General features: G+C 36.0%; 1 protein-coding gene and 1 long non-coding RNA gene across 2 annotated transcripts; one reads left to right on the plus strand and one right to left on the minus strand.

Annotated features, from left to right (window-relative positions):
- Nucleotides 1-1,597: 1,597 nt before the first annotated feature.
- LOC121989913 (phospholipase D alpha 1) lies at nucleotides 1,598-4,841 on the minus strand. Its single transcript, XM_042544214.1, has 3 exons — nucleotides 4,734-4,841; nucleotides 2,345-4,241; nucleotides 1,598-2,149 (listed from the first exon to the last, which is right to left on the minus strand). Exons 1-3 carry the CDS (start codon nucleotides 4,839-4,841, stop codon nucleotides 1,716-1,718), a joined length of 2,439 nt encoding a protein of 812 aa, XP_042400148.1. The 3' UTR covers nucleotides 1,598-1,715.
- Nucleotides 4,842-10,180: 5,339 nt separating this feature from the next.
- Nucleotides 10,181-22,646, plus strand: LOC121989914. Its single transcript, XR_006114364.1, has 3 exons — nucleotides 10,181-10,340; nucleotides 22,210-22,397; nucleotides 22,535-22,646. It is a non-coding gene; the product is annotated as an uncharacterized LOC121989914 (long non-coding RNA).
- The last annotated feature ends 2,852 nt before the right edge of the window (nucleotides 22,647-25,498 follow it).

Genomic DNA, 25,498 nt, shown 5'->3' on the forward strand with positions numbered 1-25,498 from the left:
CCAAATAAATAATTTATATATATATATATATATATATATATAATAATTTATTCAAGAGGATATTTAACTTTTAAAAAAACTTCAAAAACGCATTCAGTTTTTATATTTATTAAAAACTACCTTTATTTCATAAAATACTATTTTTATAAAAAATAAAATAATAAAAACAATCCTTAATGTATTAGCCGTGAAACCACAACGATTAGGTCTCGGCTAATCGCAGTTATTTGTGTGGCAACCTTTAGGCTGTGAAATTGAGGTTTGGTCGTGACTTAATCATATTTTGATGTTTAAATGTTTATGATTAATATACATTAATGTATATATATGAACAATATTTATAAATAATATTTATTAATAAAATTTTTATCATCATATTAAATAAATAAAAAATTAAAATAAATGAATAAATTTATATTATTAAACTCAATAATTAATCAAATAAGTTTAAAATATAAAAATTTTAAATAATCAAATAAGTTTGAATTGATAGTTCGATAATATCTAAACGAATCAAGTTCAAGTTAAACTCAAATTTATAAAAAAATAAATCAAACTAAATTTAAATTTGAACTATCTTTTTAATGACTAATTTATTTTAGGTACGACTTGACTCAATTACCATCCTAACAAACTTGAGTACTATGAAACTTGGCTTAGTTTTACTGGTTTATAGATTTCACCGTTACAAGGTTGATTGTAGCGATATGTTTTATCGCTAGAGGTTGACCAGTGCTTTGATAAATTTTATATTATTTTTATTTTTTAAAAGAAAATTTTTTGAAAACTAAGTGTCTCTTGATAAATACAAAATTTGATTGTACTTTTTAAGTATTTTGGAAAGTTAAGGATGTTATTTTTGATAGATTATTGTCAAAAAAAATTATAGTTCAATAAATAATAAGGAATTATTTATTTTTAAAAATTATTATTAAAATCACTTGGAACTTAATGCTTCGTGACATGAATAATTACTGTTTTGGATTATTTTAATTGATAATTAAATAAAAGCCTCTGATCTTATCCTTCTAATGTGGCCTTAGTTTAAGACATTGTCACATTTTGATGACCGCGCCCTCAAATTTTCTAATTACGTGACGTCGCATAATAATTGCATACCCGATTGGGCCTACCGATGGTTTCATCAGGAACAGAAAAATAATCGAATTTAATATATATTTTTTGATTTTTGGATATTGAAGCAAAAAAAAAAAAATTGACCGTGAATTTCGTCATAAATCAATACGAAAACCAATAGCTTCTCAACAGCCCCAGAGAGAATGTTCTGGGAATCTACCCAAAGATTCTTTGCAGGTTAACTGGGAGGAATGATTAACTAATGCTTTGATGCGTCATTTGAGTCTTAATTTAATTGCATGGTGGGCCATCGATATGACGAACTATGAAATCCTCTTTAAATATCGTATCCAACAACAGGTTTTCTTTTGTTTTAAATAAAGAAAAAGTGATTGAGTGCCTAATTCTACACATGGGATTTTGATATATGCAAAAAAAATTATATATAAAAATTCATCATCATATTATAAACCGTTTTCACACTTAAAAGACATCAAAAATATATAAAACAGGGTTCAAACAGTATTGTTTGGTTAAAACATGTCCTAGTTACCAAGCTATAATGATTTATTCTCTGATCTAAAATTAATGTAACTCTTATTCAGAAAAAGAATGGAGCAGCAATGTTTTCAAACGTGTTATGTTGTGAGGATGGGCGGAAGATAATCAGATTTGGTCCCGAGGACTCGGGCCTTGGTGTCGGGGAAGAACTCCATTCCAGGCAACTCTGTGACAGTGCCTTCTGTTGAGACTCCTATGGGATAACTAAGAAGGTGGCCCGGAAGATCACTGTCAAGATTATCACTTGAATACATATCCCAGTACTTGTCTGCTATCCGGTTGACCTTCTGTACGCACTCGGAACTCTCGGGATGCTGGAAGACTTGATCAAGCATTCCCAGGTGCTCATACCAAAGGGCCATTCTGAAACCATGAATCTGTCCTTTTGCTGGTTCCCGGGTTGACAGGTAGTGTGGCTGGTATCCTCCCATAGCAATCTCAGAGTCCTTGCCTCCATCCATTGAACGCTGGTTGATGTTGGCTGACCCGATTATAATGTACTCGTCATCAACTGTAACCAAGAGATCAATTTGCCATTGTAGTTTAAACAGCCTGATCAAGTCATATTCAAATTTACAACTTCCGATTGGTTTGGTAGAGAAAAGTTGCAAGTGTTATCATGCTATTTCAATAAAACTCAAAGATTAAAGCTGATTAACAATAAAGAACTTGGAAAGCATAGAAATTAATAGTGGGAGAAATTTACCGATCATCATTTTTGTATGAACATAGATCATGAAACGTCTAGCCTCCTGAGCGCTGCTGTAGTCAGTGTCTGGAGGTGGCTGCTCCGCAGGTTCATATTCCCCGCTCTTCTTTACCTCTCGATTCCCTAAGCAAAAGAAAGTTAGATAGTCCTTTGGATTAGCCTCAAGGCCTTTTGCTTGGAGAGCTATCACAATATCAGTGTACATCATCTCCATTGTCCTGCGTTGCCAATCTAAGATTGCTTGAACTGATCCACTTTCTGGTACACCTTCTGGCCACATCGGAACAACAACATAGACAGTAAAGCGCTCCCTGGCCTCGATCTTACTAACAATCTTCAACGATAACTCTTTAGGAATTAGATGCAAAGCACCAATTTCCTCAGGCTTGATGCCATCAGCTTTCCATGCATAAGAACTACCAAGGAAGTACTGGTTTTCAATATAGATAAAGTTCTTTGCTCTACGGATGGCATTTATGTAAGCATCTTGAATGCTTCTATCGATGGTGTTATCCTTTCCACTGACAAGCCCAGCTCTTGCAGCATCCTCTGGTGTTTCAGGGAAGCCAAAAGCAGCACCTTCATCAATAGATCGGAAAAGTTGAACATTCCATGTCTCTTTGTCCTCTGGGAACGTGACAGGAGAAGGTGGAATGATGATGTCAGAGAGATCTCGGAGCTGTACAAGAACATCTTTTCCTCCCTGTTTTCTCCATCTCTGCTCAAAATTGAACAAAACATCCCAAGCAATAGGCCCTTCAAGCCGTGAATGGATATCATGCCAAGGCTCTCTTGGTCCACCTTTCGTAATTGAAGCCTCTCCAAAATTTGGCTGATGGAAGTCATCATGATGAACTGAGTCTAACGTCCCGAACAGAGAATGAAATTGTGTGTCATATCTCCCATCACAAAGGTCTATCCCCCCTACAAAGCTCATGATTCTCCGTCGCTGAGAATTCTTGTTGGGCATCTCGTGGTCAACCACAACAATCTTCTGATGATGAGTGAACATTGTGGAAATTTGCAGGTCTTCAACAAAGCTTCCACCATCATCAGGATTTCGGGGGCACAAAACACAATGAACATCTGTGTTCTGAAAATACTGCTCAGTTTCCTCATCATGGGTAGCCATAAGACCATCTTTCTTCAGTATTCCTACTGAGGTCCTATCATCCCAAACTAGCATGAGGACTCGAACTCCTTCACTAGCCTTCTTCTTCAGGAGCTCTCCGAGTGTAACATCTCCACCTGGTTTCTGTCTCTTGGAGTCTCTCACCAATTTTATCTCTGTATACACAGACCACCCAGTGATGTATATGATATGTTGTGCATTGCTAATTGCATCGAAAATGTCCTCCCAACATCTATGAGGCTCATAGTTTTTCCCATCAGCAAGAGAGATTCGAGGAATGAACTTGTCAGGGACATGTGCATCTTGGTAAAGTGTAACCTTGCAACCTTGTCTCTGAGAGAAAAATGTGTAGGGGACACCAGGATATTTTGCACTTCGAATCCCCCTTGCCCAGTTGCGGTCTTTAGAAATATCAAAGTACAGTAATTTCACATGGATTTTAGCATCTCCAAGTGGATTCCGGTGTTCATCACATATCTCAAGCCATCTTTTCACCTCCTCACCATTAAGAATTTCAGTGACAGGCAAATAGGCTCTTCCGATGATGGATGCCCCAATAGGATTATCAAGTTTTAAAGTGAAGATGACATTCGATGCCATGTGGGCACAATATATGTGAAAGGACTCATACCAACGGGGATTACTAGGTTCGTCTGAAAGCATCCTTGTCCTGCCAACTCGGGCCTTTTCTAGATCAATTGTGGCATAAAGTTTGGTGGCACCTTTGCCAAGACCCACGGTATCTTCAATTCCTTCAACAAGCTGCTCAATGTATTTCAATGTGCAGAAACTTGTTAGAATACAAAAAAGAAAAGCAATTAAATGAGAATAACAACTAAACCAAATGACAAATTAAACTATCTAAAGTCTAAACCACAACATACAACATCAACATACTGGAAAACCAAGTTCAAAAATAAATATTAATCCTAATACTGATATCTCAAACATAGTTCTTTTCATGTTTCAACGAGCATAAAGCCTACCTACCCAATGCAATGCGGCAACATCTTGCTGTTAACAGGAAATTCTACAAATCTAACTTCTGTGGAACAATAGAGTAAGAAAAAGATGTAACATAACCTCAGCAAGACCAAACAACTATCACCAACACAGATTACGCATGATCATAGTTATTAATAATCAGCCAGCAAAGTATACAGAGCCAATATCATAAGCACAAAGTAAGGTAATCGAAGATCGAAGAACCAGCGATCAGTTAAGCGGGGCAACCGTCTCCAATAAAGGATATACCTTCCGGAGGAAATGTGGAGCACCTCCAGAAGCTCTGTGAGGGTTCGACAATGACTCTGCCTCAAAAATCGTGACATGTAGCGATCCGTGCAACAAAATCTGCGCCATTTTTAACTGCAAGTCGATAACAAAATGCCAAATACAATCTAATTATTGAAAAGGAAAAAAAACACCCTAATTTCCACAACGATTACTGAATCGTACAAATTAACCGAGTTTTTAAATGCTCAACAAAGGCAGTAAAAGATTTTTAAAAAAAAATGCAACACAAACGCAAAGATTAAGTAGAAAAGCGTCAAGGGCTCACTTTATACCGTACGATCCAACTCACACATTAGAAAAAGGGGAAGACACGACGGAAAAAACGAAGCCCATTATATTCGCATCGCATTAAATTCATTTAACTAGACGCAAAACTATCAAAACCAGTTTTTTCTTCTTCTTCCAGATTCAGGTTTTCGCAATAAAAACTATGTCGAGACAGAACGATCTGAAGGAACGCGAGTTCAGTGTACTTGCCTGACGACGGATCCGGCGAAGTGCGTGATGGATCGATCGGATCGAAGAAGAACGAATGAAGTGGAGGAAACGAGAGATCAAGGTCTCAGCCGAGTCGTCGTCGAGAAAGAAATAAATAGAAAGAGGAAGAGGAATCAACAGATCCGCAAGAAGTGGGAAGTCGCTAGGGGTGCAAGAAGCCGTGAAGATTTCTGTTAACGCCGAAGTGAGAAAAAAAAAAATAATTAGGCACACTTTTTAATTGAAAATCAGTAAAAGGCCCTTATAATAATTTCTCCTTAATTATAGGACTATAATTGTAAGACAATTTTTGTTAATTTTTTTTTTTATTATAAATGTTCTATATTTAGAAGCACTTACCAATAACATTAAAATATATTTTAAATTTTATTTAATAAGGCTAAGCCAACTAATTAATGGTAAAAAAATATTATATTTATGTGAGACATTACATTTACTATTAGTGGGCCCATCCAAGACGAGCGTTATTGTCACAACCCCGCAACTTCTATTTCCCGCCGATTGGGATTTGAAGCGATTTGTTTCCCCTTTTCCATCACTTCCGACGCTCTTCAAGGCGCAACGGAGCAGCAACGATGATGGTGTTGCAGATCTGTAGGGTTTGCTGCGACTATTCCGATGGAAGGGAAGATATAGATGATCCGGAGATCAGCAATTGATTTAATCGGTGAGTAAACATCTTTTTGATCTTATACTTGAGATGATTTCTCCGCCTCTGATCCTTCCTCTACTTTCTTCAATTCCTTGCTTTTTACTTTTGACTACTGTTGATTCGTTTTTTTTGCTTGGTGTCCTTAAAAAATAGCAACCAAAACTGAGGATCTTAGGATCAAACATGCTTGATCTTGTTAGAATGTGGTGATTCTATCAAGGCGAGGAAGATTGGTAACAGATCTAATAATGACTAGCGAAGGGATTAGCACATCTTTAAGATGCGGTACAAAAACTTAGGTTTGAAAGTGAGTCGGGATGGAATCAACTGGGTTTTTTTAGGATCAAGAAAAATAGACTTAAAACCACATGGATATAGAGATCACCTGTGAGCAATTTTAATATTGAATAAATTAATTTTATATTTAGATCATGTTACATATATAAGCATGCTTTCAATCCTAAGTTTTAGTATGATTTTATATTTAATGACACTCTTTTTGATGGTATCAATTTGGGGAAGGAAATTGCTTATATTAATTGTTGATAGTTAGCCATTCATTAGGTATGCTATTAAATGTTGAGTCAATTAATAATTGATTTGAATTAGATGGTCTAAAATTATATATATATATATATTAATTTTTGATCCCTAAACGGATCAAAAATTAAAATTGAACGACATTTTTGCAGGACCTAATGAAATATGCTAGGAATGGATTGAACATGTTATCAAACTAACTAAAAAATTTACTACAAAAGGCAAAAATAAAAAATAATGGCCCATGAAATTTCTTAACTTGCAATCTTCAGATTATTAGCACAATTTTCAATTCTGTATCTTATAGTGTAGTCGGCAATCATGGATGTCAATCTTTATTGATCTCTCATAGAGATATTAAAATTTTAGTATTATTTTTAATTCGGTTATAATCTTGTACTACTATTAATATTTCATTTAAGGTATGGATTTAATGCAGAAAATGCCTCGTATTAACTAGTGATCCAGACACCTTATAAGTTGTACGTGATTAAATATACAAGTCATAATAATATAAATGGTTAGCAATCTGTGATTAAAACTTAGAATAGAAATAAAGTAGGCCAAGTTAAATTATCTCTAATTATAAAAATATAAATAATATTGGCCTATCTCAAGATTCCTTGAGGCCCTAGGCAAAAAAATTTTAAAAATAAATTTTTTTAATATATTTTTAATTTTCTTTAACATTTTTCATTTAGATTTGGGACCGAAAATAATAATTTTAAAAAAATATTTTTAAAATTAGTTATTAAAAAGAATTAAATATTATTTTTTAAAAAAACTAATTTTTGATATAAAATTTAGTTTTCTGACCCGTATTTTGATAATAATTTTATTTTTTATTAATAAAATTATTAAATTATTTAATCTTTTTAGTTAGAATGTCAAATAAACTTTATTAATTTTAATTTTAAAAAATTTATTTTTGCAAATGCATTTTACTTTGTATTTTATGATAAAAAAATCTCTAATTCATATTATTATCGAGAAATAAAAAGAAAGAGTGAGAAAGAAATATTATTGATAAAAGAAGAGAAGGACATTCTAGGAAGGAGAAACATGCAAGATCGCTAATGAAAAAAGAAAAGGGCACAATGCACTAATGAGAGAACTATTAGAATTTTTAAGAAATATTGAGGAGAAAAGAATTCATTAGGTTTTATAAGAAGTATTACTAATTACAAAATAAAATGGGAATCGGAGTAATAATAATAAAAAAAAGAAATATATCAATTTAAAAATGAATTATATTTAAGGCAGAATAAAATCTAATATAAAATTATGGTAGGCAGTTAATGAGGAAATAAAGATAAGTACAAGGTATAAATAGGAAGTGGAATTGATAATGAATTAATTGACAAGGTGTCATTAATGAATTAGTAAGACATTTATAATTAATTAATATTAATGATGCTAATTTAATTTTTTCAATATCTTTAATTAATTAATCAATGGGCCCCAATAAAATTGGGGCCCTAGGCATAGGCCTTTACGGCCTATGCCTTGAGCTAGGCTTTTACGGCCTATGCCTTGAGCTAGGCCTGCTACCTACATTATTAGCATGACGCTCTAGAACCAACAGAGCTAATAGGTGATTGTGATTTAATGAAATTTAGGTTAAATTTCATTTAAATTTAAAACTTATGAGAGAATAGAAATAATGCTGGCCAAGTTTAATTATCTCTAGTTGTAAAAATATACTCTAAATTTAAAAATTGGTCCATGAAGGTGTTGGATCTGCGACCTTCGCTTTATTAACACGACGCTCTAACCAACTGAGCTAATAGGCCATTATGATTTAATGAAATTGAGCTTAAATGTGATCTAAATTTAAAACTTATAAGGGAATAGAAATAATACTAGCTAAATTTAGTTCTCTCTAACTGTAAAAATATGCTAAATTTAAAAAATTGGCCTATGTAAATCTTGAAATCTAATTTAAAACTTATAAGAGAATAAAAATAATATTGACAATCCTTAGAATAAAAATAATATTGACTAAGTTTAAACTTATAAGCCATTGTAATTTAATGAAATTGAGCTTAAATTTGATCTAAATTTAAAACTTATAAGAGAATAAAATAATGTTGGCCAAGTTTAATTCTCTCTAGTTGTAAAAATATACTCTAAATTAAAACATTGGCCCATTATTAGCACAACGTTCTAACCAACTGAGCTAATAGGCCATTGTGATTTAATGAAATTGAGCTTAAATGTGATCTAAATTTAAAACTAATAAGAGGATAGAAATAATTCTTGCTAAGTTTAATTCTCTCTAACCGTAAAAATACGCTAAATAAAAAAAATTGACCAATGCAAGTCTTGAAAACTTATAAGAGAATACAAATAATGCTAGCCAAGTTTATTTCTCTCTAGTTGTAAAAATATGCTCTAATTTAAAAAATTAGCCCATGCAAATTTTGAACCTAAGACCTTCGCGTCATTAGCACAACGCTCTAACCAACTGAGCTAATAAGCCATTATAAATTAATGAAATTGAGTTTAAATGTGATCTACATTTAAAACTTATAAGATAATAGAAATAATGCTGACTAAGTTTAATTCTCTTTAATTGTAAAAATATATTAAATAAAAAAAATTTTGCCCATGCAAGTCTTGAAAACATATAAGAGAATAAAATAATGCTGGCAAAGTTTAATTCTCTTTAGTTGTAAAAATATACTCTAAATTAGAAAATTGGCGCATGCAGGTTTCAAACCTGTGAGCTTCGCATTATTAGCACGACACTCTAACCAATTGAGCTAATAGGCCATTGTAATTTAATGAAATCGAGCTTAAATGTGATCTAAATTTAAAACTTATAAGAGAATATAAATAATGCTGACTAAGTTTAATTCTCTCTAAATGTAAAAATATGCTAAATAAAAAAAATTGGCCCATACAAGTCTTGAAAACTTATAAGAGAATACAAATAATGCTGACAAAGTTTAATTCTCTCTAGTTATAAAAATATACTCTAAATTAAAAAATTGGCCCATACAAGTTCCAAACTTATGACCTTTGCATTATTAGCATGACACTTTAACCAACTAAGCTAATAGACCATTATGATTTAATGAAATTGAGTTTAAATGTGATCTAAATTTAAAACTTATAAGAGAATAGAAATAATTCTAGCTAAGTTTAATTCTCTCTAATTATAAAAATATGCTAAATAAAAATAATGGCCCATGCAAATCTTGAAAACTTATAATAAAATAGAAATAATGCTGGTCAAGTATAATTCTCTCTAAATGTAAAAATATACTAAATAAAAAAATTTGCCTCAAAATCTTCGCGTTATTAGCCGCTCTAACTAATTAAGCTAATAAGTCATTGGGATTTAATGAAATTGAGCTAATATTTGATCTAAATTTAAAACTTATAAGAGAATAGAAATAATGCAGGCCAAGTTTAATTCCTCTAAATGTAAAAATTTAGTAAATAAAAAGATATATTTTAAGGTATTTTTTGTTCCATTTTTTATTATAAATGTTCTATATTTAGAAGCACTTACCAATAACATTAAAATATATTTTAAATTTTATTTAATAAGGCTAGGCCAAGTAATTAATGGTAAAAAAATATTATATTTATGTCAGACATTACTTAACTATTAGTGGGCCGATAGAATGACTCATCTAAGATGAGTGCTACTGCCACAGGCCCGCAACTTCTATTTCCCGCCTTCCGTCGATTGGGATTTGAAGCGACTTATTTCCCCTTTTCTGATCGCTTCCCAGATCCCGATGCTCTTCGAGGCGCAATGGAGCTGCAACGGCAATGGTGTTGCAGATCTGTAGGGTTTGCTGTGGCCATTCCGATGGAAGGGAAGATGTAGATGGTCCGGAGATTGGCAACTGGTTTAATCGGTGAGTAAACATCTCTTTGATCTTATGGTTGAGATGATTTCTCCGCCTCGTATCCTTCCTCTACTTTCTTTGATTCCTTGCTTTCTACTTTTGACTACTGTCGATTCGCCTTTTTTTTTTTTTTGCTTGGTGTTGTTAAGAAATGACAACCAAAACTGAGGATCTTAGAGATCAAACATGCTTGATCTTGTTAGAGTGTGGTGATTCTATCAAGGCGAGGAAGATCCGTAACAGATCTAATAATGACTAGCGAAAAGATTAGAACATGATGTGATCTTTAGGATGTGGTACACAAACTTAGGTTTGAAAGTGAGTCAGGATGGATCCGACTTGATTTTTTTAGGAGGAAGAAAAATAGACTTAAAACCACATGGATATCGAGATCACCTGTGAGCAATTTTAATATTGAATAAATTAATTTTATATTTAGATCATGTTACATATATAGGCATGCTTTCAATTCTAAGTTTTAGTATGATTTTAAATTTAATGGCACTCTTTTTGATGGTATCAATTTGAGGAAGGAAATTGCTTGTATTAATTGTTGATAGTTAGCCATTCATTAGGTATGCTATTAAAATGTTGAGTCAATTAATAATTGATTTGAATTAGATGGTCTAAAAGTGTATATATTGTAATTTTTGATCCCTAAACCGATCAAAAATTATTATTGAACGACGTTTTTGCAGGACCTAATGAAATATGCTAGTAATGGATTGAACATGTTATCAAACTAACTAAAAAATTTACTACAAAAGGCAAAAATTCTTAGCTTGCAATCTTCACGTTATTAGAATCTTCATGTTATTAGCACACTTTTCAATTCTGTATCTTATAGTGTAGTCACATTTTTATTGATCTCTCATGCCCATGCAAGTTTCGAGCCTGCTACCTTCAGGTTATTAGTATGACGCTCTAGAACCAACTGAGCTAATAGGTGATTGTAATTTAATGAAATTGAACTTAAATTTCATTTAAATTTAAAATTTATAAGATAATAGAAATAATGCTGGCCAAATTTAATTCTCTCTACTTTTAAACATATACTCTAAATTAAAAAATTGACACAACCTTGGTATTATTGGCATGACACTCTAACCAACTGAGCTAATATACCATTATGATTTAATGAAATTGAGCTTAAATGTGATCTAAATTTAAAACTTATAAGAGAATAGAAATAATATTAGCTAAGTTTAATTCTCTCTAACTATAAATATATGCTAAATAAAAAGAATTGGCCTATGTAAGTCTTGAAATGTAATTTAAAACTTATAAGAGAATAGAAATAATATTTGATCCGGTGGTAAGGATCGGGGGCCCACAGAGGAAGGGGTCAATGGCACGGGAGAGTCAAAGGTCCGACCGAGCAGAGAGAAATCTCCTGGCCGATCGGCCTGGGTAGACCCTGGGCCGACACAAAGATAGCTCGACCTCGGGTTGAGCTTCCGACGCTCACAAGCTCCTTTATAGAGGAACCGCTATGCCGAGTAGCTGAGCTGCTAGGCTGAACGGCAGAACAACTAGTCGGTGCCCATCCGAGTATGTGACCGATCGGCCGTCTCACCCGGTCCGAGGTGCATGTATACCCGGGCGCCCGGGAGGCTGAGCGATCAGCCCGACCGACCCTGTTAAAGACAAAGGGCTTAGAAAAGGACAAAAGGGGCAGCTAGTGATATCATTCTCGAGACGTCTGCCGCCGACAAGCAGCATGGTCGGCGGCTGGGCCGTACCAAGGATCGTACGGAGGAAGTTTCCGTTGCCATGACAGAGATATGCTCGGACAATTGAGGTATGACGTCAGACATGCTTTTCTGACACAACCATTCCAAGGTATGCTTTGAGGAATGTGCACGCCTTGGGAGCGTGCACGCGCCTCTCCGGGGTCCTAAATAAAGACCCCCGGACTTCGACGGAGGTATGATTTTTCTCCTATTCTACTGTAGCCATAGTCTCTATTCTGCCTCTGTCTCTTCTTGCCGTCGCCTGACTTGAGCGTCGGAGGGTCGTCGCCGGGAACTCCTTCCCGGCCCGACTTTGTTGTAGGTTCATCGGAGGCTACGTCGCTACGGAGATCACCGGGGAGCAGCAGAGAGCGCCACGTCCCCAGTTTCCATCGACTCAGTGCGCGGACAGGATCAAATTGGCGCCGTCTGTGGGAACGCACTTGAATCCGAGCCGAGAAGATGGAAGAAGCTGGACGCCAACTCATGGTAACGCTCTCTCCTGAGATGCTCGAAGCACTCATCCAAGCGCGAGCCATAAAGATGGTCGAGCAACAGCAGAAGGCCCAAGCAGAGAGGATAGCGCAACAGGTCACCTCGGTCTCTGGAGGCCGAGCGGCCATGGAGGACCGACCGGAACAATATTCTACGTGGGCTCAGAACAAAGGGCAGACCGACACACCAGGAGACGCGCCGACCACCATTCCATTTCATCGGGCACTGTTCCAGACTCCGTCGGAGCTGGCCCTAGCCAACCAGGATCGTCCGATGAAGCGCCCGTGCGGGATGCCAGAAAGGGGAAAGCACCACGTACAGAGTCATCCCCCGAGCGGGTCAATCGCCAGTTCTCTGAGGCGATTTTACAAGACCCTCTTCCGAAGAATTACGCTCCAATATCGATCGGGGAATATAATGGCATAACTGATCCAGACGACCATCTCGGTAAGTTCGATAACGCTGCTACTCTTCATCAATACACCGACGGGGTCAAATGCAGAGTCTTCCTCACTACATTATCTAGCTCGGCTCAACGCTGGTTCCGGAGGTTGCCAGACGGATCAATTAAGAGCTTCAGAGATTTTCGAACGGCATTCCTCCATCACTTTGCCAGCAGTCGACGCTATCAGAAGACTAGCGTCAGCATCTTTTCCATGAAGCAAGGCCTGAAAGAAATTCTCCGAGCCTACATCCAGCGCTTCAACCAAGCAGCTATGGACATCCCCACGGTCTCGTCTGAGATAATGATGCATGCTTTTACACAAGGCTTAGTCGATGGGGACTTCTTCCGCTTGCTCATCAGGAAGTCGCCTCGCGACTACGACCACATGCTGAAAAAAGCGAGTGAGTACATTAACGTGGAGGAAGCACAAGCGGCCCGAAAGAAGGAAGCGCCGGGCGAACCCCCATCCCAAATCGAACGGAGAACTCATATCAACCAGCAACCGCCAAAAGGGCCACATGCCAAGGGGATGAGGCCACCTCAAGATTTCAGATCGCCCGCCGTTCAGCACATTGCGGCCGAGCGGCCTCGACAAAAGGGCAAGGTATGTACGCCCATGTTTTGTAAAATCCATCAATCAACCACCCATAATACTCGAGACTGCCGAAGTCTCCCCCCGGTCAGCCAACCTAAGCCGAGGATCTATCGTCACCGGTCACCTTCATCGGACAAGCGAACTCAGTATAAGTACGCCGAGCGGCGAATAGTTCGGCGTTCACCCGAGCGGCACCATCATCAGCAGCAAAGCGCCAGCCAAGGGCTAGCCCCCCAGTCACCCACGAGCAAGCCAAACCGTCTGCTTGGGAGGAAGAAAATAGAAGTAATTCCGCTGGGGGGGAAATCAATATCATCGCCGGTGGGCCAACAAGTGGGGACTCCAACCGAGCCCGCAAGTCGTACGCCCGACGATTGGAAATACATGTTGTGGGATGCAGCCAAGAGAAGGCGAGCGGGCCGACAATTAGCTTTGGTCTTGACGACCTCGAGGGAGTCAAAGTGCCGCACGATGATGACCTCATCATCCAAGCGGTAATAGCAAACTATACTATGTTGGTGCAATATTCCCCAAGTCAAGGTTGACCGGTTTGACTGAGCTTGAATTGAGTCAAGCTCGAGTCTTGATGTTGTGATTTCGATGTTTGACAATACATATAGTCAATACATGAAGATTGCAGGTGCAATTGTTCATGTGCGAAGGAGAGTCAAGTAGGTCAAGGTTGATTGGATACTTGACGGGAAAATCCTGGTGAGTGAAGCCAAGTGAAAGTCCTAACTGGGAAGTTAGGCAATGGGAAATCCTAGTGAGTGAAGCTAGGCAGAAGGAAATCCTGGTGAGTGAAGCCAGGTGAAAGACCTAGTGAGTGAAGCTAGGCAGAAGGAAGTCTTGGTGAGCGAAGCCAGGCACGAGGAAATCCAGGTGGATCAAGGTTGATCGGACATCTGGTGTTGGAAAGACCAAGTAGGTCAAAGAGATTAACCGGATACTTGGCACGAGGAGGAAAGCCCAAGTAGGTCAAAGGGATTGACCGGATACTTGGCACGAGGAGAACAGTTCAAGTGGGTCAAAGGGATTGACCAGACACTTGGTAAGGGTGTCCTAGCAGGTCAAGGGTGACCGGACGCTAGGCACGATGAACCAACAGGTCATGGTTGACCAGAGGTTGGTTTAGGAGGCTTTAGACTTAATTTTAGGGAGAAATCATGAGCTGGATCGATCAGCCGATCGATTGGCTCATGCCCAATCGATCGGCCGATCGATTGGGCGAGTCTTCGTGACAAGCCTCCTCCCAATCGATCGGTGGATCGATTGGGACGAGTGCGCGATCGCACAGAACAGTGCTGGATCGATCGGTCGATTGATCCAAAGCCCCCAATCGATCAGTGGATCGATTGGGAGCTGCGATTTCGCGCGATAAGCCCTGGATCGATCAGCCGATCGATCCAGGTGTTTTCCCGAGAGCACAGAGGCACTCTGGATCGATCGACCGATCAATCCAAAGCCTTCCCGATCGATTGGGAGCAATCTAATCGATCGGGATCCGACCGTTGGCATCATATTTAGCTGCAGGCGTTCGATTCCTTCGGCAAAACTTCCAGATTTCATTTCAGATCTTCACAGCAACTCCACAGCTTCTCCACAAAGTTCAGATCGCCAGTTCTTGAAGGTTCTAGGAGGTTTTTCCAAGTCAAGAGGCGGATCTACAGCTGAAGAAGAAAGTTAGGGTTAGAGTTTCCTTGTGCAAACTTGTAAGCTCTTGCTTGTATTTTGCACCCTTTTCTTTCTTCTGGTAGTGTGAACTTGTAGGGCTTCTCCGCCTTCGGTAGTTATCGAAAAGGAGTGTTTTATTAGTGGAGGGTGCGTGAGTGTGTGGATCCTTGGACTAGTCACCTCTTCTTGAGGTGGATACCAAGTAAATCCTTAGTCTTGGCGTTGTGTTTGTTTTCTTTGTATTTTCCGCTGCACATCTTTGAAGAAACAAGTGACGAAGAGCACGACGAGCGCACCGAGCTATTCACTCCCCCTCTAGCTACATAATCGGTCCCAACAAGTGGTATCAGAGCAAGGTTGCTCTTCACCGGAATCATCGCCGGAAAAGGAAAAGAGCTAGAGGGTGAAGAAGTTGGAGCAAAATTCTTCAAGTCAAAGATTTTATCAAGATCAACTTCAATGAAATTCCAAGACGGACTTGGTTTCGATACAAGGGTGCCTCCATCATTTATTTCAACAAGCTTCGATCTTTGGAAATCAAGGATCGAGAATTTCTTGATGATGGAGATAGAGCAATGGTTTGCTCTAATGGAAGGTTTTGAGGCTCCAACAAAATCCAAGGGCAAAGTTCTAAAGAAGAGCAAATGGAGCCAAGAACAAGTTCAAAGGAGCAAGACAAATGATAAAGTGACCAAGCTTTTGGTCAATTTATTACCAAGCAATATTTTGGCTCAAGTTGGAGATTTCAAGGATGCCAAGGAGCTTTGGAGCAAGTTGGTAAAGATTCATGAGATCCCCTCCACTGCACAAATTCAAGAAGAATCCAAAGAGGGTGACTCATTGGATCAAGACCAAGAGGAAGAGGACTCCGAGGTTGAGAGATGCTCAACTTCTGAAGAAAAAGTCCAAGAAGCTTCAAAGGAGTACAATGAAAAGGACAAAGAGGGAGCATACTCTTTGTTCAATATACAAGACGAAGATGAAGAAGCCTCCACCTCTAGGATTGAGGGGGAGCAACTTTCATTGACACCGGATCAAGAAGAAGGAGAAGTTTCCACATCCGGGTCAAGAGAAGAAGAGGATGAAAAAGCTTCCACCTCCACAAGTCAAGTAAAATCAATGGGAGGAAAATCATTTTCGAATCAAGAGGAAGTTTCTACCTCCGGATCCAAAGGAGAAAGTGCTATCCCTACACATGAAGGTATAAACATTTCAATTAAAAATAAAAATCATATTATATGTTTTGAGTGTATGGAGCATGGGCATTATAAGAGCAAATGCCCTAAATTGGACAAGAAAAAGAGTCAAGTGGCACCAAAGGGTAAGGAGAAGCCCAAAGAGACCGCTCCCGGAACAAAGAAGAGCAAGGAGCACATTGTGTGCTTCTCTTGCAATCAAAAAGGACATTACCGGAGCCAATGTCCCAAGGGGAAGAAAGCGGTCAAGGCTCTTGGACGAAGCACAAGTCAGGGGGAAGCCTCCAAGATAAAAAGAAAGGTATCATTTATTGAGTCTACCCTTTTAAATAATGATAAAAAACATGGTAGTTCTAACTTTTATCATTTTAATGCTATTTACCATAAGAATAGAAAGCATGAGAGTTTTAAAGAAAAACATGTGACTCTACATGCTAAAACTACCACACCTATGTTTAGAAAGGTAGATAAAAATTTAGACAAGGAAACTAAGAATTTTAGTTATAGGTCTAAAAATAAAAATGCTCATGGATTCATTGAAAAACCAAAAATCTAAGGATTTAATGATAGAAAATCAAGTCTTGAGGTCAAGACTTGATAAAATGGAAAAGACCCTAAAAAGGATAGAAAATATCCTAAAAGGGCAAAATGAACAAAACCTAGGTTTAGGACAACAAAAGCCATCTAATGGCCATAAAGGTTTGAGATACAAACTTAAGGCTAAGAAGGATATATTTTCTTACCATAGAGTTCCATATAGCTATGGAACCGAGTCTAGGTCTAAGGGTCAAGTTAAAAGTACAAGGGAAGTTATCCCTAGGAGTATTTTTGTAACTAAGGTGACTAAGACTTCTAAGAAGTCTAACAAAGTCACTAAAAATGTCACAAGGGAAGAAATCCCTAGGGTTGACCTAGAAAATGTGACCAAGGCTTCTAAGAAGCCTAACAAGGTCACTAGGAAGGTATCTAGGGAAGTTATCCCTAGTGAATACCTAGAGCATCCAAGGAGCACCTGTTGGTGCGGTTTGCACTAACGATTTAACCCAGGTTTTGATGAATGACAAATCAGGTTAAGTTAGCTTGTTGTTGTCTAACACTCTGATCGAGTGTGCAGGAAAAGTCCAGACAGGTCGACGGGCTGACCAGATGTCTGGCACGAAGCCCAGCTAGGTCGACGGGCTGACCGGATAGCTGGCGAGAAGTCCAAGCGGGTCGACGGGCTGACCGGACGCTTGGCGAGAAGCCCAGCTAGGTCGACGGGCTGACCGGATAGTTGGCGAGAAGTCCAAGCGGGTCGACGGGCTGGTCCAGCTAGGTCGACGGGCTGACCGGATAACTGGCGAGAAGTCCAGACGGGTCGAAGGGCTGACCGGACGTCTGGCAGGTAAGTAAGGTAAGTCACTAGAGGGGAGTGACTTCGAGGACGCGTTCCCGGGAAGGGAACATTAGGCGTCGATCCGGCTTAGATCCATTTCGGATATCTAAGTTGAGATCGTGACTAGATTCCGGTCTCGGAAAGACGGAATCTAGGTCATACTCTGTTTTGCTAAGTCATACTTCTTAATACTAAACTCGTAAACTGTGCTAACACTTTATTTTGCAGGATCTATTTTTGTCTCGGACTAACCTTGTTTTGCAGGAAAGTTGTTCGCTGGAAAAAGGTGGTCCGGGCGCCCGGGAGGCAAAAATTATCCTGACCGCGCGTCGCCACTTGGAGCTCGCTGGTTGGACTTGCCACGTCTCACCAGGGCGCTTGGAAGGGATCCAGGGCGCCCCGAGCTTCATATAAAAGATGGGGCGGAGGCAGAGATCAGAATAAAACTCAGAACTCTTAGATTGCTTGCTCTACTGCTCTGTACTCCTGCGACGCTAACGAAGATCCGACAATACGCTCTTTTCCTCGTCTTTAATTCTTGTCGGTATTTGTTTTATTTTCATTAGCATTTCTGTACTTTAAATTGTAATAATATTCGAACTGCTAGTGATTGCCTAACGAAAGTACTCAAGGAGTATGGGTCTTCGAATAGGAGTCGTCATAGGCTCTGAACGAAGTAAAAAACATCGTGTTCATCTGTCTAAGCTATTTTATTTCCGCTGCGCTTAACTCTCTTATACTCGTTGTTTTTCGAATCGATATTCACCCCCCTCTATCGACGTTTCACGATCCAACAGCACCAATAAGATTTGGGTTCCTAGGAGCATTTTCTCTACCCCTTAGATGGGTTAGAGAGTGTCAACTTAAATTGAAAGGGTAGTTAACACAATCATAATGAAGTTAGCACTCCAAGAGCATTTTCAAGGTTATTGTTAACTTTCGAAAATAATAAGGATTAATGGTTTACTCTTGGAAAGGGTCAAATGTGCTATAGGTTGAGAAATTTGATATAAGCTTGATTGGCACAAGAAATTAAGTGTAATAAAATGCCAAGTTGGTATTTTGGCACTTTACTGGGAAGTAAAAGGCAAATCTAAGCCTTATGTCAAGTCGTTACTCTTTAGAAGAGTAATTTGTGCCAAAAATTGAGGAATATGGTGCTGTCTGGCCCTCAGAAGGGCATACCTGTTGCCAGTCTAGCCCTCAACTGGACTTTCTGCCTAGGGTTACCACCCCTAAGAATTTTTCGCCACCTAGGGTTACCTCTCCCTATGGCCTAAGGTTACCCCCCTTAGGATTTCCACCACCTAGGGTTACCACCCCATAGGACCTAAGGTTGCCGCCCCTTAGGGTTTTCCTCCACCTAGGGTTACCACCCCCTAGGACCTAAGGTTATCGCCCCTTAAGGTTTTCCACCACCTAGGGTTACCACCCGTAGGACCTAGGGTTACCACCCCCTAGGGGTTTCCATTTGCCTAACCGCAGTTAGGACTTTCCTGCAACCTCATTCACATACATTAGATAACAAACCAACTTAACTTGAACCTTTTGACATAATCAAAATATCGATTTGATCGTCGGATGCTTCCCGCACCAACACTTATAAGAGAATACAAATAATACTGCCAAGTTTAATTCTCTCTAACTATAAAAATATACTAAATAGAAAAAATAGTAAATCTTTACGTTATTAGCAGTTCTAACCAACTGAGCTAATATGTGTAATTTAATGATATTGAGCTTATATTTGATCTAAATTTAAAACTTATAAGATAATATAAATAGTGCTGGCCAAGTTTAATTCTATCTAGCTATAAAAAAATATACTCTAAATAAAAAAATTAACCCATGTAAGTCTCAAACCTTCGACCTTCGCGTTATTAGCATGATGTTCTAACCAACTGAGCTAATAAGCCATTGTAATTTAATGAAATTGAGCTTAAATATGCTAGGAATGGAATAAACATGTTATCAAACTAACTAAAAAATTTACTACAAAAGACAAAAATAAAAAATAATGGCTCATGAAAGTTCTTAACTTGCAATCTTCAGATTATTAGCACAGCAACCATCCATGCCACATTTTTATTGATCTCTTATAGAGATATTAAAATTTTAGTATTATTTTTAATTCGGTTATAATCTTGTACTACTATTAATATTTCATTTAAGATATGAATTTAATGCATAAAATGCCTCATATTAACTAGTGATCCAGACACTTTATAAGTTACTAGAAATTAAAAATAAATTTAAGTTGCAGGACTAATGAAATATTCTAGGAATGGATTGAACATGTTATCAAACTAAAAAATTTACTACAAAAGGCAAAAATAAAAAATAATGGCCCATGAAAGTTCTTAACTTGCAATCTTCAGTTATTAGCACAATTTTCAATTCTGTATCTTATAGTGTAGTCGGCAATCAACATCTTATAGTGTAGTCGGCAATCAACGATGTCACTTTTTATTGATCTCTCATAGAGATATTAAAATTTTAGTATTATTTTTAATTCGGTTATAATCTTGTACTACTATTAATATTTCATTTAAGGTATGAATTTATTGAAGAAAATGCCTTATATTAACTAGTGATCCAGACACCTTACAAGTCATAATAATATAATTGGTTAGCAATTGTGATTAAAACTTAGACTAAAAATAAAGCTGGCCAAGTTAAATTATCTCTAATTGTAAAAATACAAATAATATTGGCCCATGCAGGTTTTATTAGCATGACGTTCTAGAACTAACTGAGCTAATAGGTCATTGTGATTTAATAAAATTGAGCTTAAATTTCATTTAAATTTAAAATTTATAAGAGAATAGAAATAATATTGGCCAAGTTTAATTCTCTATAATTGTAAAAGTATACTCTAAATTAAAGAATTGGCCCATAAAGGTTTTGGATATGCGACCTTCGCGTTATTAGCACGACGCTCTAACCAACTGAGCTAATAGGTCATTATGATTTAATGAAATTGAGCTTAAATGTGATATAAATTTAAAACTTATAAGAGAATAGAAATAATGCTAGCTAAGTTTAATTCTCTCTAACTGTAAAAATATGCTAAATAAAAAAAAATACCCCATGTAAGTCTTGAAATCTAATTTAAAACTTATAAGAGAATAGAAATAATATTGGCTAAGTTTAATTCTCTTTAACTGTAAAAATATGCTAAATAAAAAAAATTAGCCCATCGAAGATGCTCTAATGCAATTGTGATTTAATAAAATTGAGCTTATATTTGATCTAAATTTAAACTTATAAGAGAATACAAATAATGTTGACCTAGTTAAATTCTCTCTAACTATAAAAATATACTAAATAAAAAAATTAGTAAATCTTTGCGTTATTAGTAGCTCTAACCAACTGAGCTAATACGTGTGATTTAATGAAATTGAGCTTATATTTGATCTAAATTTAAAACTTATAAGATAATAGAAATAGTGCTGGCCAAGTTTAATTCTCTCAAGCTGTAAAAAATATACTCTAAATAAATAAATTAGCCCAAGCAAGTCTCAAACCTTTGCATTATTAGCATGACTCTAACCAACTGAGCTAATAAGCCATTGTAATTTAATGAAATTGAGCTTAAATTTGATCTAAATTTAAAACTTATAAGAGAATACAAATAATGCTGGCCAATTTTCTCTCTAGTTATAAAAATATACTCTAAATTAAAAAATTGGCCCATACAAGTTTCAAACATATGGCCTTCGTGTTATTAGCTCGACGCTCTAACCAACTGAGCTAATAGACCATTGTGATTCAATAAAATTGAGCCTAAATGTGATCTAAATTTAAAACTTATAAGAGAATAGAAATAATGCTTGCTAAATTTATTTCTCTCTAACTATAAAAATATGCTAAATAAAAAAAATTGGCCCATTCAAGTCTTGAAAACTTATAAGAGAATACAAATAATACTGATCAAGTATAATTCTCTCTAAATGTAAAAATATACTGAATAAAAAAATTTGCCTCGAAATCTTTGCGTTATTAGAAGCTCTAACTAATTAAGTTAATAGGCTATTGGGATTTAATGAAATTGAGCTTATATTTGATCTAAATTTAAAAAGAGAATAGAAAAAATGCTGGCCAAGCTTAATTGCCTCTAAATGTAAAAATATAGTAAATAAAAAAATATATTAAGGTATTTTTGTTACATTTTTTTATTATAAATGTTCTATATTTAGAAGCACTTACCAATAACATTAAAATATATTTTAAATTTTATTTAATAAGGCTAAGCCAAGTAATTAATGGTAAAAAAATATTATATTTATATGAGACATTACTTAAGTATTAGTAAGCCGATAGAATGGCCCATCTAAGACGAGTGCTATTGCCACATGCTTGCAGCTTCTATTTCCCTCCTTCCGCCGATTGGGATTTGAATAGACTTATTTCCCGCTTCCTAAATCCCGATGCTCTTCAAGGCGCAACGGAGCAACAGCGACGAAGGTGTTGCAGATCCATAGGGTTTTTTGTGGCCATTCCGATGGAAGGGAAGATGTAGATGGTCCTGAGATCGACAACTGATTTAATCAGTGAGTAAATAAATTTTTGATCTTATGCTTGAGATGATTTCTCCGTCTCTGACCGTTCCTCTACTTTCTTCGATTCCTTGCTTTCTACTTTTGACTACTATTGATTCGTGTTTTTTTTTTTGCTTGGTGTCGTTAAGAAATGGCAATCAAAATTGAGGATCTTAGAGATCAAACATGCTTGATCTTGTTGGAATGTGGTTATTCTATCAAGACGAGGAAGATCGGTAACAGATCTAATAATGACTAGCGAAGGTATTAGAACATGATGTGATCTTTAGGATGTGGTACAAAAACTTAGGTTTGAAAGTGAGTCGGGATGGATCCGACTGGAATTTTTTAGGATGAAGAAAAATAGACATAAAAGCACATGGATATCCATATCACCTTTGAGCAATTTTAATATTGAATAAATTAATTTTATATTTAGATTATGTTACATATATAGGCATGCTTTCAATTCTAAGTTTTAGTATGATTTTAAATTTAATGGCACTCTTTTTGATGGTATAGGAAGGAAATTGCTTGTATTAATTGTTGATAGTTAGCCATTCATTAGGTATGCTATTAAATGTTGAGTCAATTAATAATTGATTTGAATTAGATGGTCTAAAATTGTATATATTGTAAGTTTTGATCCCTAAACCGATCAAAAATTAAAATTGAACGACGTTTTTGCAGGACCTAATGAAATATGCTAGGAATGGAATAAACATGTTATCAAACTAACTAAAAAATTTACTACAAAAGGCAAAAATAAAAAATAATGGCTCATGAAAGTTCTTAACTTGCAATCTTCAGATTATTAGCACAGCAACCATCCATGCCACATTTTTATTGATCTCTTATAGAGATATTAAAATTTTAGTATTATTTTTAATTCGGTTATAATCTTGTACTACTATTAATATTTCATTTAAGATATGAATTTAATGCATAAAATGCCTCATATTAACTAGTGATCCAGACACTTTATAAGTTACTAGAAATTAAAAATAAATTTAAGTTGCAGGACTAATGAAATATGCTAGGAATGGATTGAACATGTTATCAAACTAACTAAAAAAGTTACTATAAAAGGTAAAAATAAAAAATAATGGCCGATGAAAGTTCTTAACTTGCAATCTTCAGGTTATTAGCACAATTTTCAATAGCCATTGGTTAGCAATATGTGATTAAAACTTAGAATAGAAATAAAGCTGCTCAAATTAAATTATCTCTAATTGTAAAAATATAAATAACATTGGCCCATACAGGTTTCGAGCCTGCTACATTTACGTTATTAGCATGACGCTCTAGAACCAACTGAGCTAATAGGGTATTGTGATTTAATGAAATTGAGCTTAAATTTCATTTAAATTTAAAACTTATAAGAGAATAGAAATAATGTTGGCCAAGTTTAATTCTCTCTAGTTGTAAAAATATACTTTAAATTAAAAAATTGGCCCATGAAGGTTTCGGATCTGCGACCTTCACGTTATTAACATGCCACTCTAACCAACTGAGCTAATAGACCATTATGATTTAATGAAATTGAGCTTAAATGTGATCTAAATTTAAAACTTATAAGAGAATAGAAATAATACTGGCTAAGTTTAATTCTCTTTAACGGTAAAAATATGCTAAATAAAAAAAATTGTCCCATGCAAGTCTTGAAATCTAATTTAAAACTAATAAGAGAATAGAAATAATATTGGCTAAGAGGGTGTTTGGCTAAACTTATTAAAAACAACTTATAAGCTCGTACAACTTATAAGTTGTTTTAGGAGCTTATAAGTTGTTAGGTCTTATTTAAAAAATAAGTTGTTAAAGTGTTTGGGTGAACTTATTACAATCAACTTAAAGATATTGATGTGTTTGGTATTATAAGATCTTTTTATTAATAAAATTACCAAAAATGGTATAGTACTATTAATAGAGGGTTTTAAGATTTTTATTAATAGAGGATTTTGGGTGAATTCATGCATCGGGGGAGAGAAAATTAGAAAAAGACGTTGGCGGAGAAGATGACACAATGTTGAAGAAAAGTCGGCGGAGATAAAAAAATATTAGGCTTATAAAAATTTATGGAGGATAAGATGGGGATTTATGAAATTATATAAGGATATTTTAGAGAAACAAATTATTAAAATAAGATCTTTTTTAAAAAAGTAGGGTCTTCCATACTTTTTTAAAAACAGCTTATAAGCTCCAAAACAACTTATTTTGACAGTTTATAAGCTGTTTGAAAAACAATTTACCAAACAAATTTGAAGAGCTTATAATCTCCAAAACAGCTTATAAGCTGTTTTAGAGAGCTTATAAGCTCAGCCAAACACCCTCTAAGTTTAATTCTCTCTAACAGTAAAAATATGCTAAATAAAAAAAATTGGCCCATGCAAGTCTTGAAATCTAATTCAAAACTTATAAGAGAATAGAAATAATATTAGTTAAGTTTAATTCTCTCTCACTGTAAAAATATGCTAACTAAAAAAAATTGGCCCATAGAAGATGCTCTAATCAACTGAGCTAATAAACCATTGCGATTTAATAAAATTGAGCCTATATTTGATCTAAATTTAAAACTTATAAGGGAGTACAAATAATGCTGGCCAAGTTTAATTCTTTCTAACTATAAAAATATACTAAATTAAAAAAAATAGTAAATCTTTGCGTTATTAGTGTGATTTAATGAAATTAAGTTTATATTTGATCTAAATTTAAAACTTATAAGATAATAGAAATAGTGCCGGCCAAGTTTAATTCTCTTTAACTGCAAAAGAAATATACTCTAAATAAAAAAATTAGCCCATTCATGCCTCAAACCTCCGACCTTTGCATTATTAGCATGACGCTCTAACCAACTAAGCTAATAGGCCATTGTAATTTAATGAAATCGAGCTTAAATATGATATAAATTTAAAACTTATAAGAGAATAGAAATAATGCTGACTAAGTTTAATTCTCTCTAGTTGTAAAAATATACTCTAAATTAAAAAATTGGCACATTCAGGTTTTGAACCTGCGACATTCACGTTATTAACACGACACTCTAACCAACTGAGCTAATAAGCCATTGTGATTTAATGAAATTGAGCTTAAATGCGATCTAAATTTAAAACTTA

Source organism: Zingiber officinale, chromosome 6B (assembly GCF_018446385.1).
Source record: "Zingiber officinale cultivar Zhangliang chromosome 6B, Zo_v1.1, whole genome shotgun sequence".
In the NCBI taxonomy this organism is placed as follows: domain Eukaryota; kingdom Viridiplantae; phylum Streptophyta; class Magnoliopsida; order Zingiberales; family Zingiberaceae; genus Zingiber; species Zingiber officinale.

Bases quoted from the DNA above. Each gene is read 5' to 3' on its own strand.
- LOC121989913 (XM_042544214.1), bottom strand. From the start codon at position 4,841: ATGGCGCAGATTTTGTTGCACGGATCGCTACATGTCACGATTTTTGAG. The intron at 4,242-4,733 runs GTATATCCTTTA...TACATTGAGCAG, and splicing joins CTCCACATTTCCTCCGGAAG to CTTGTTGAAGGAATTGAAGA. The intron at 2,150-2,344 runs GTAAATTTCTCC...TCTTGGTTACAG, and splicing joins TCATACAAAAATGATGATCG to TTGATGACGAGTACATTATA.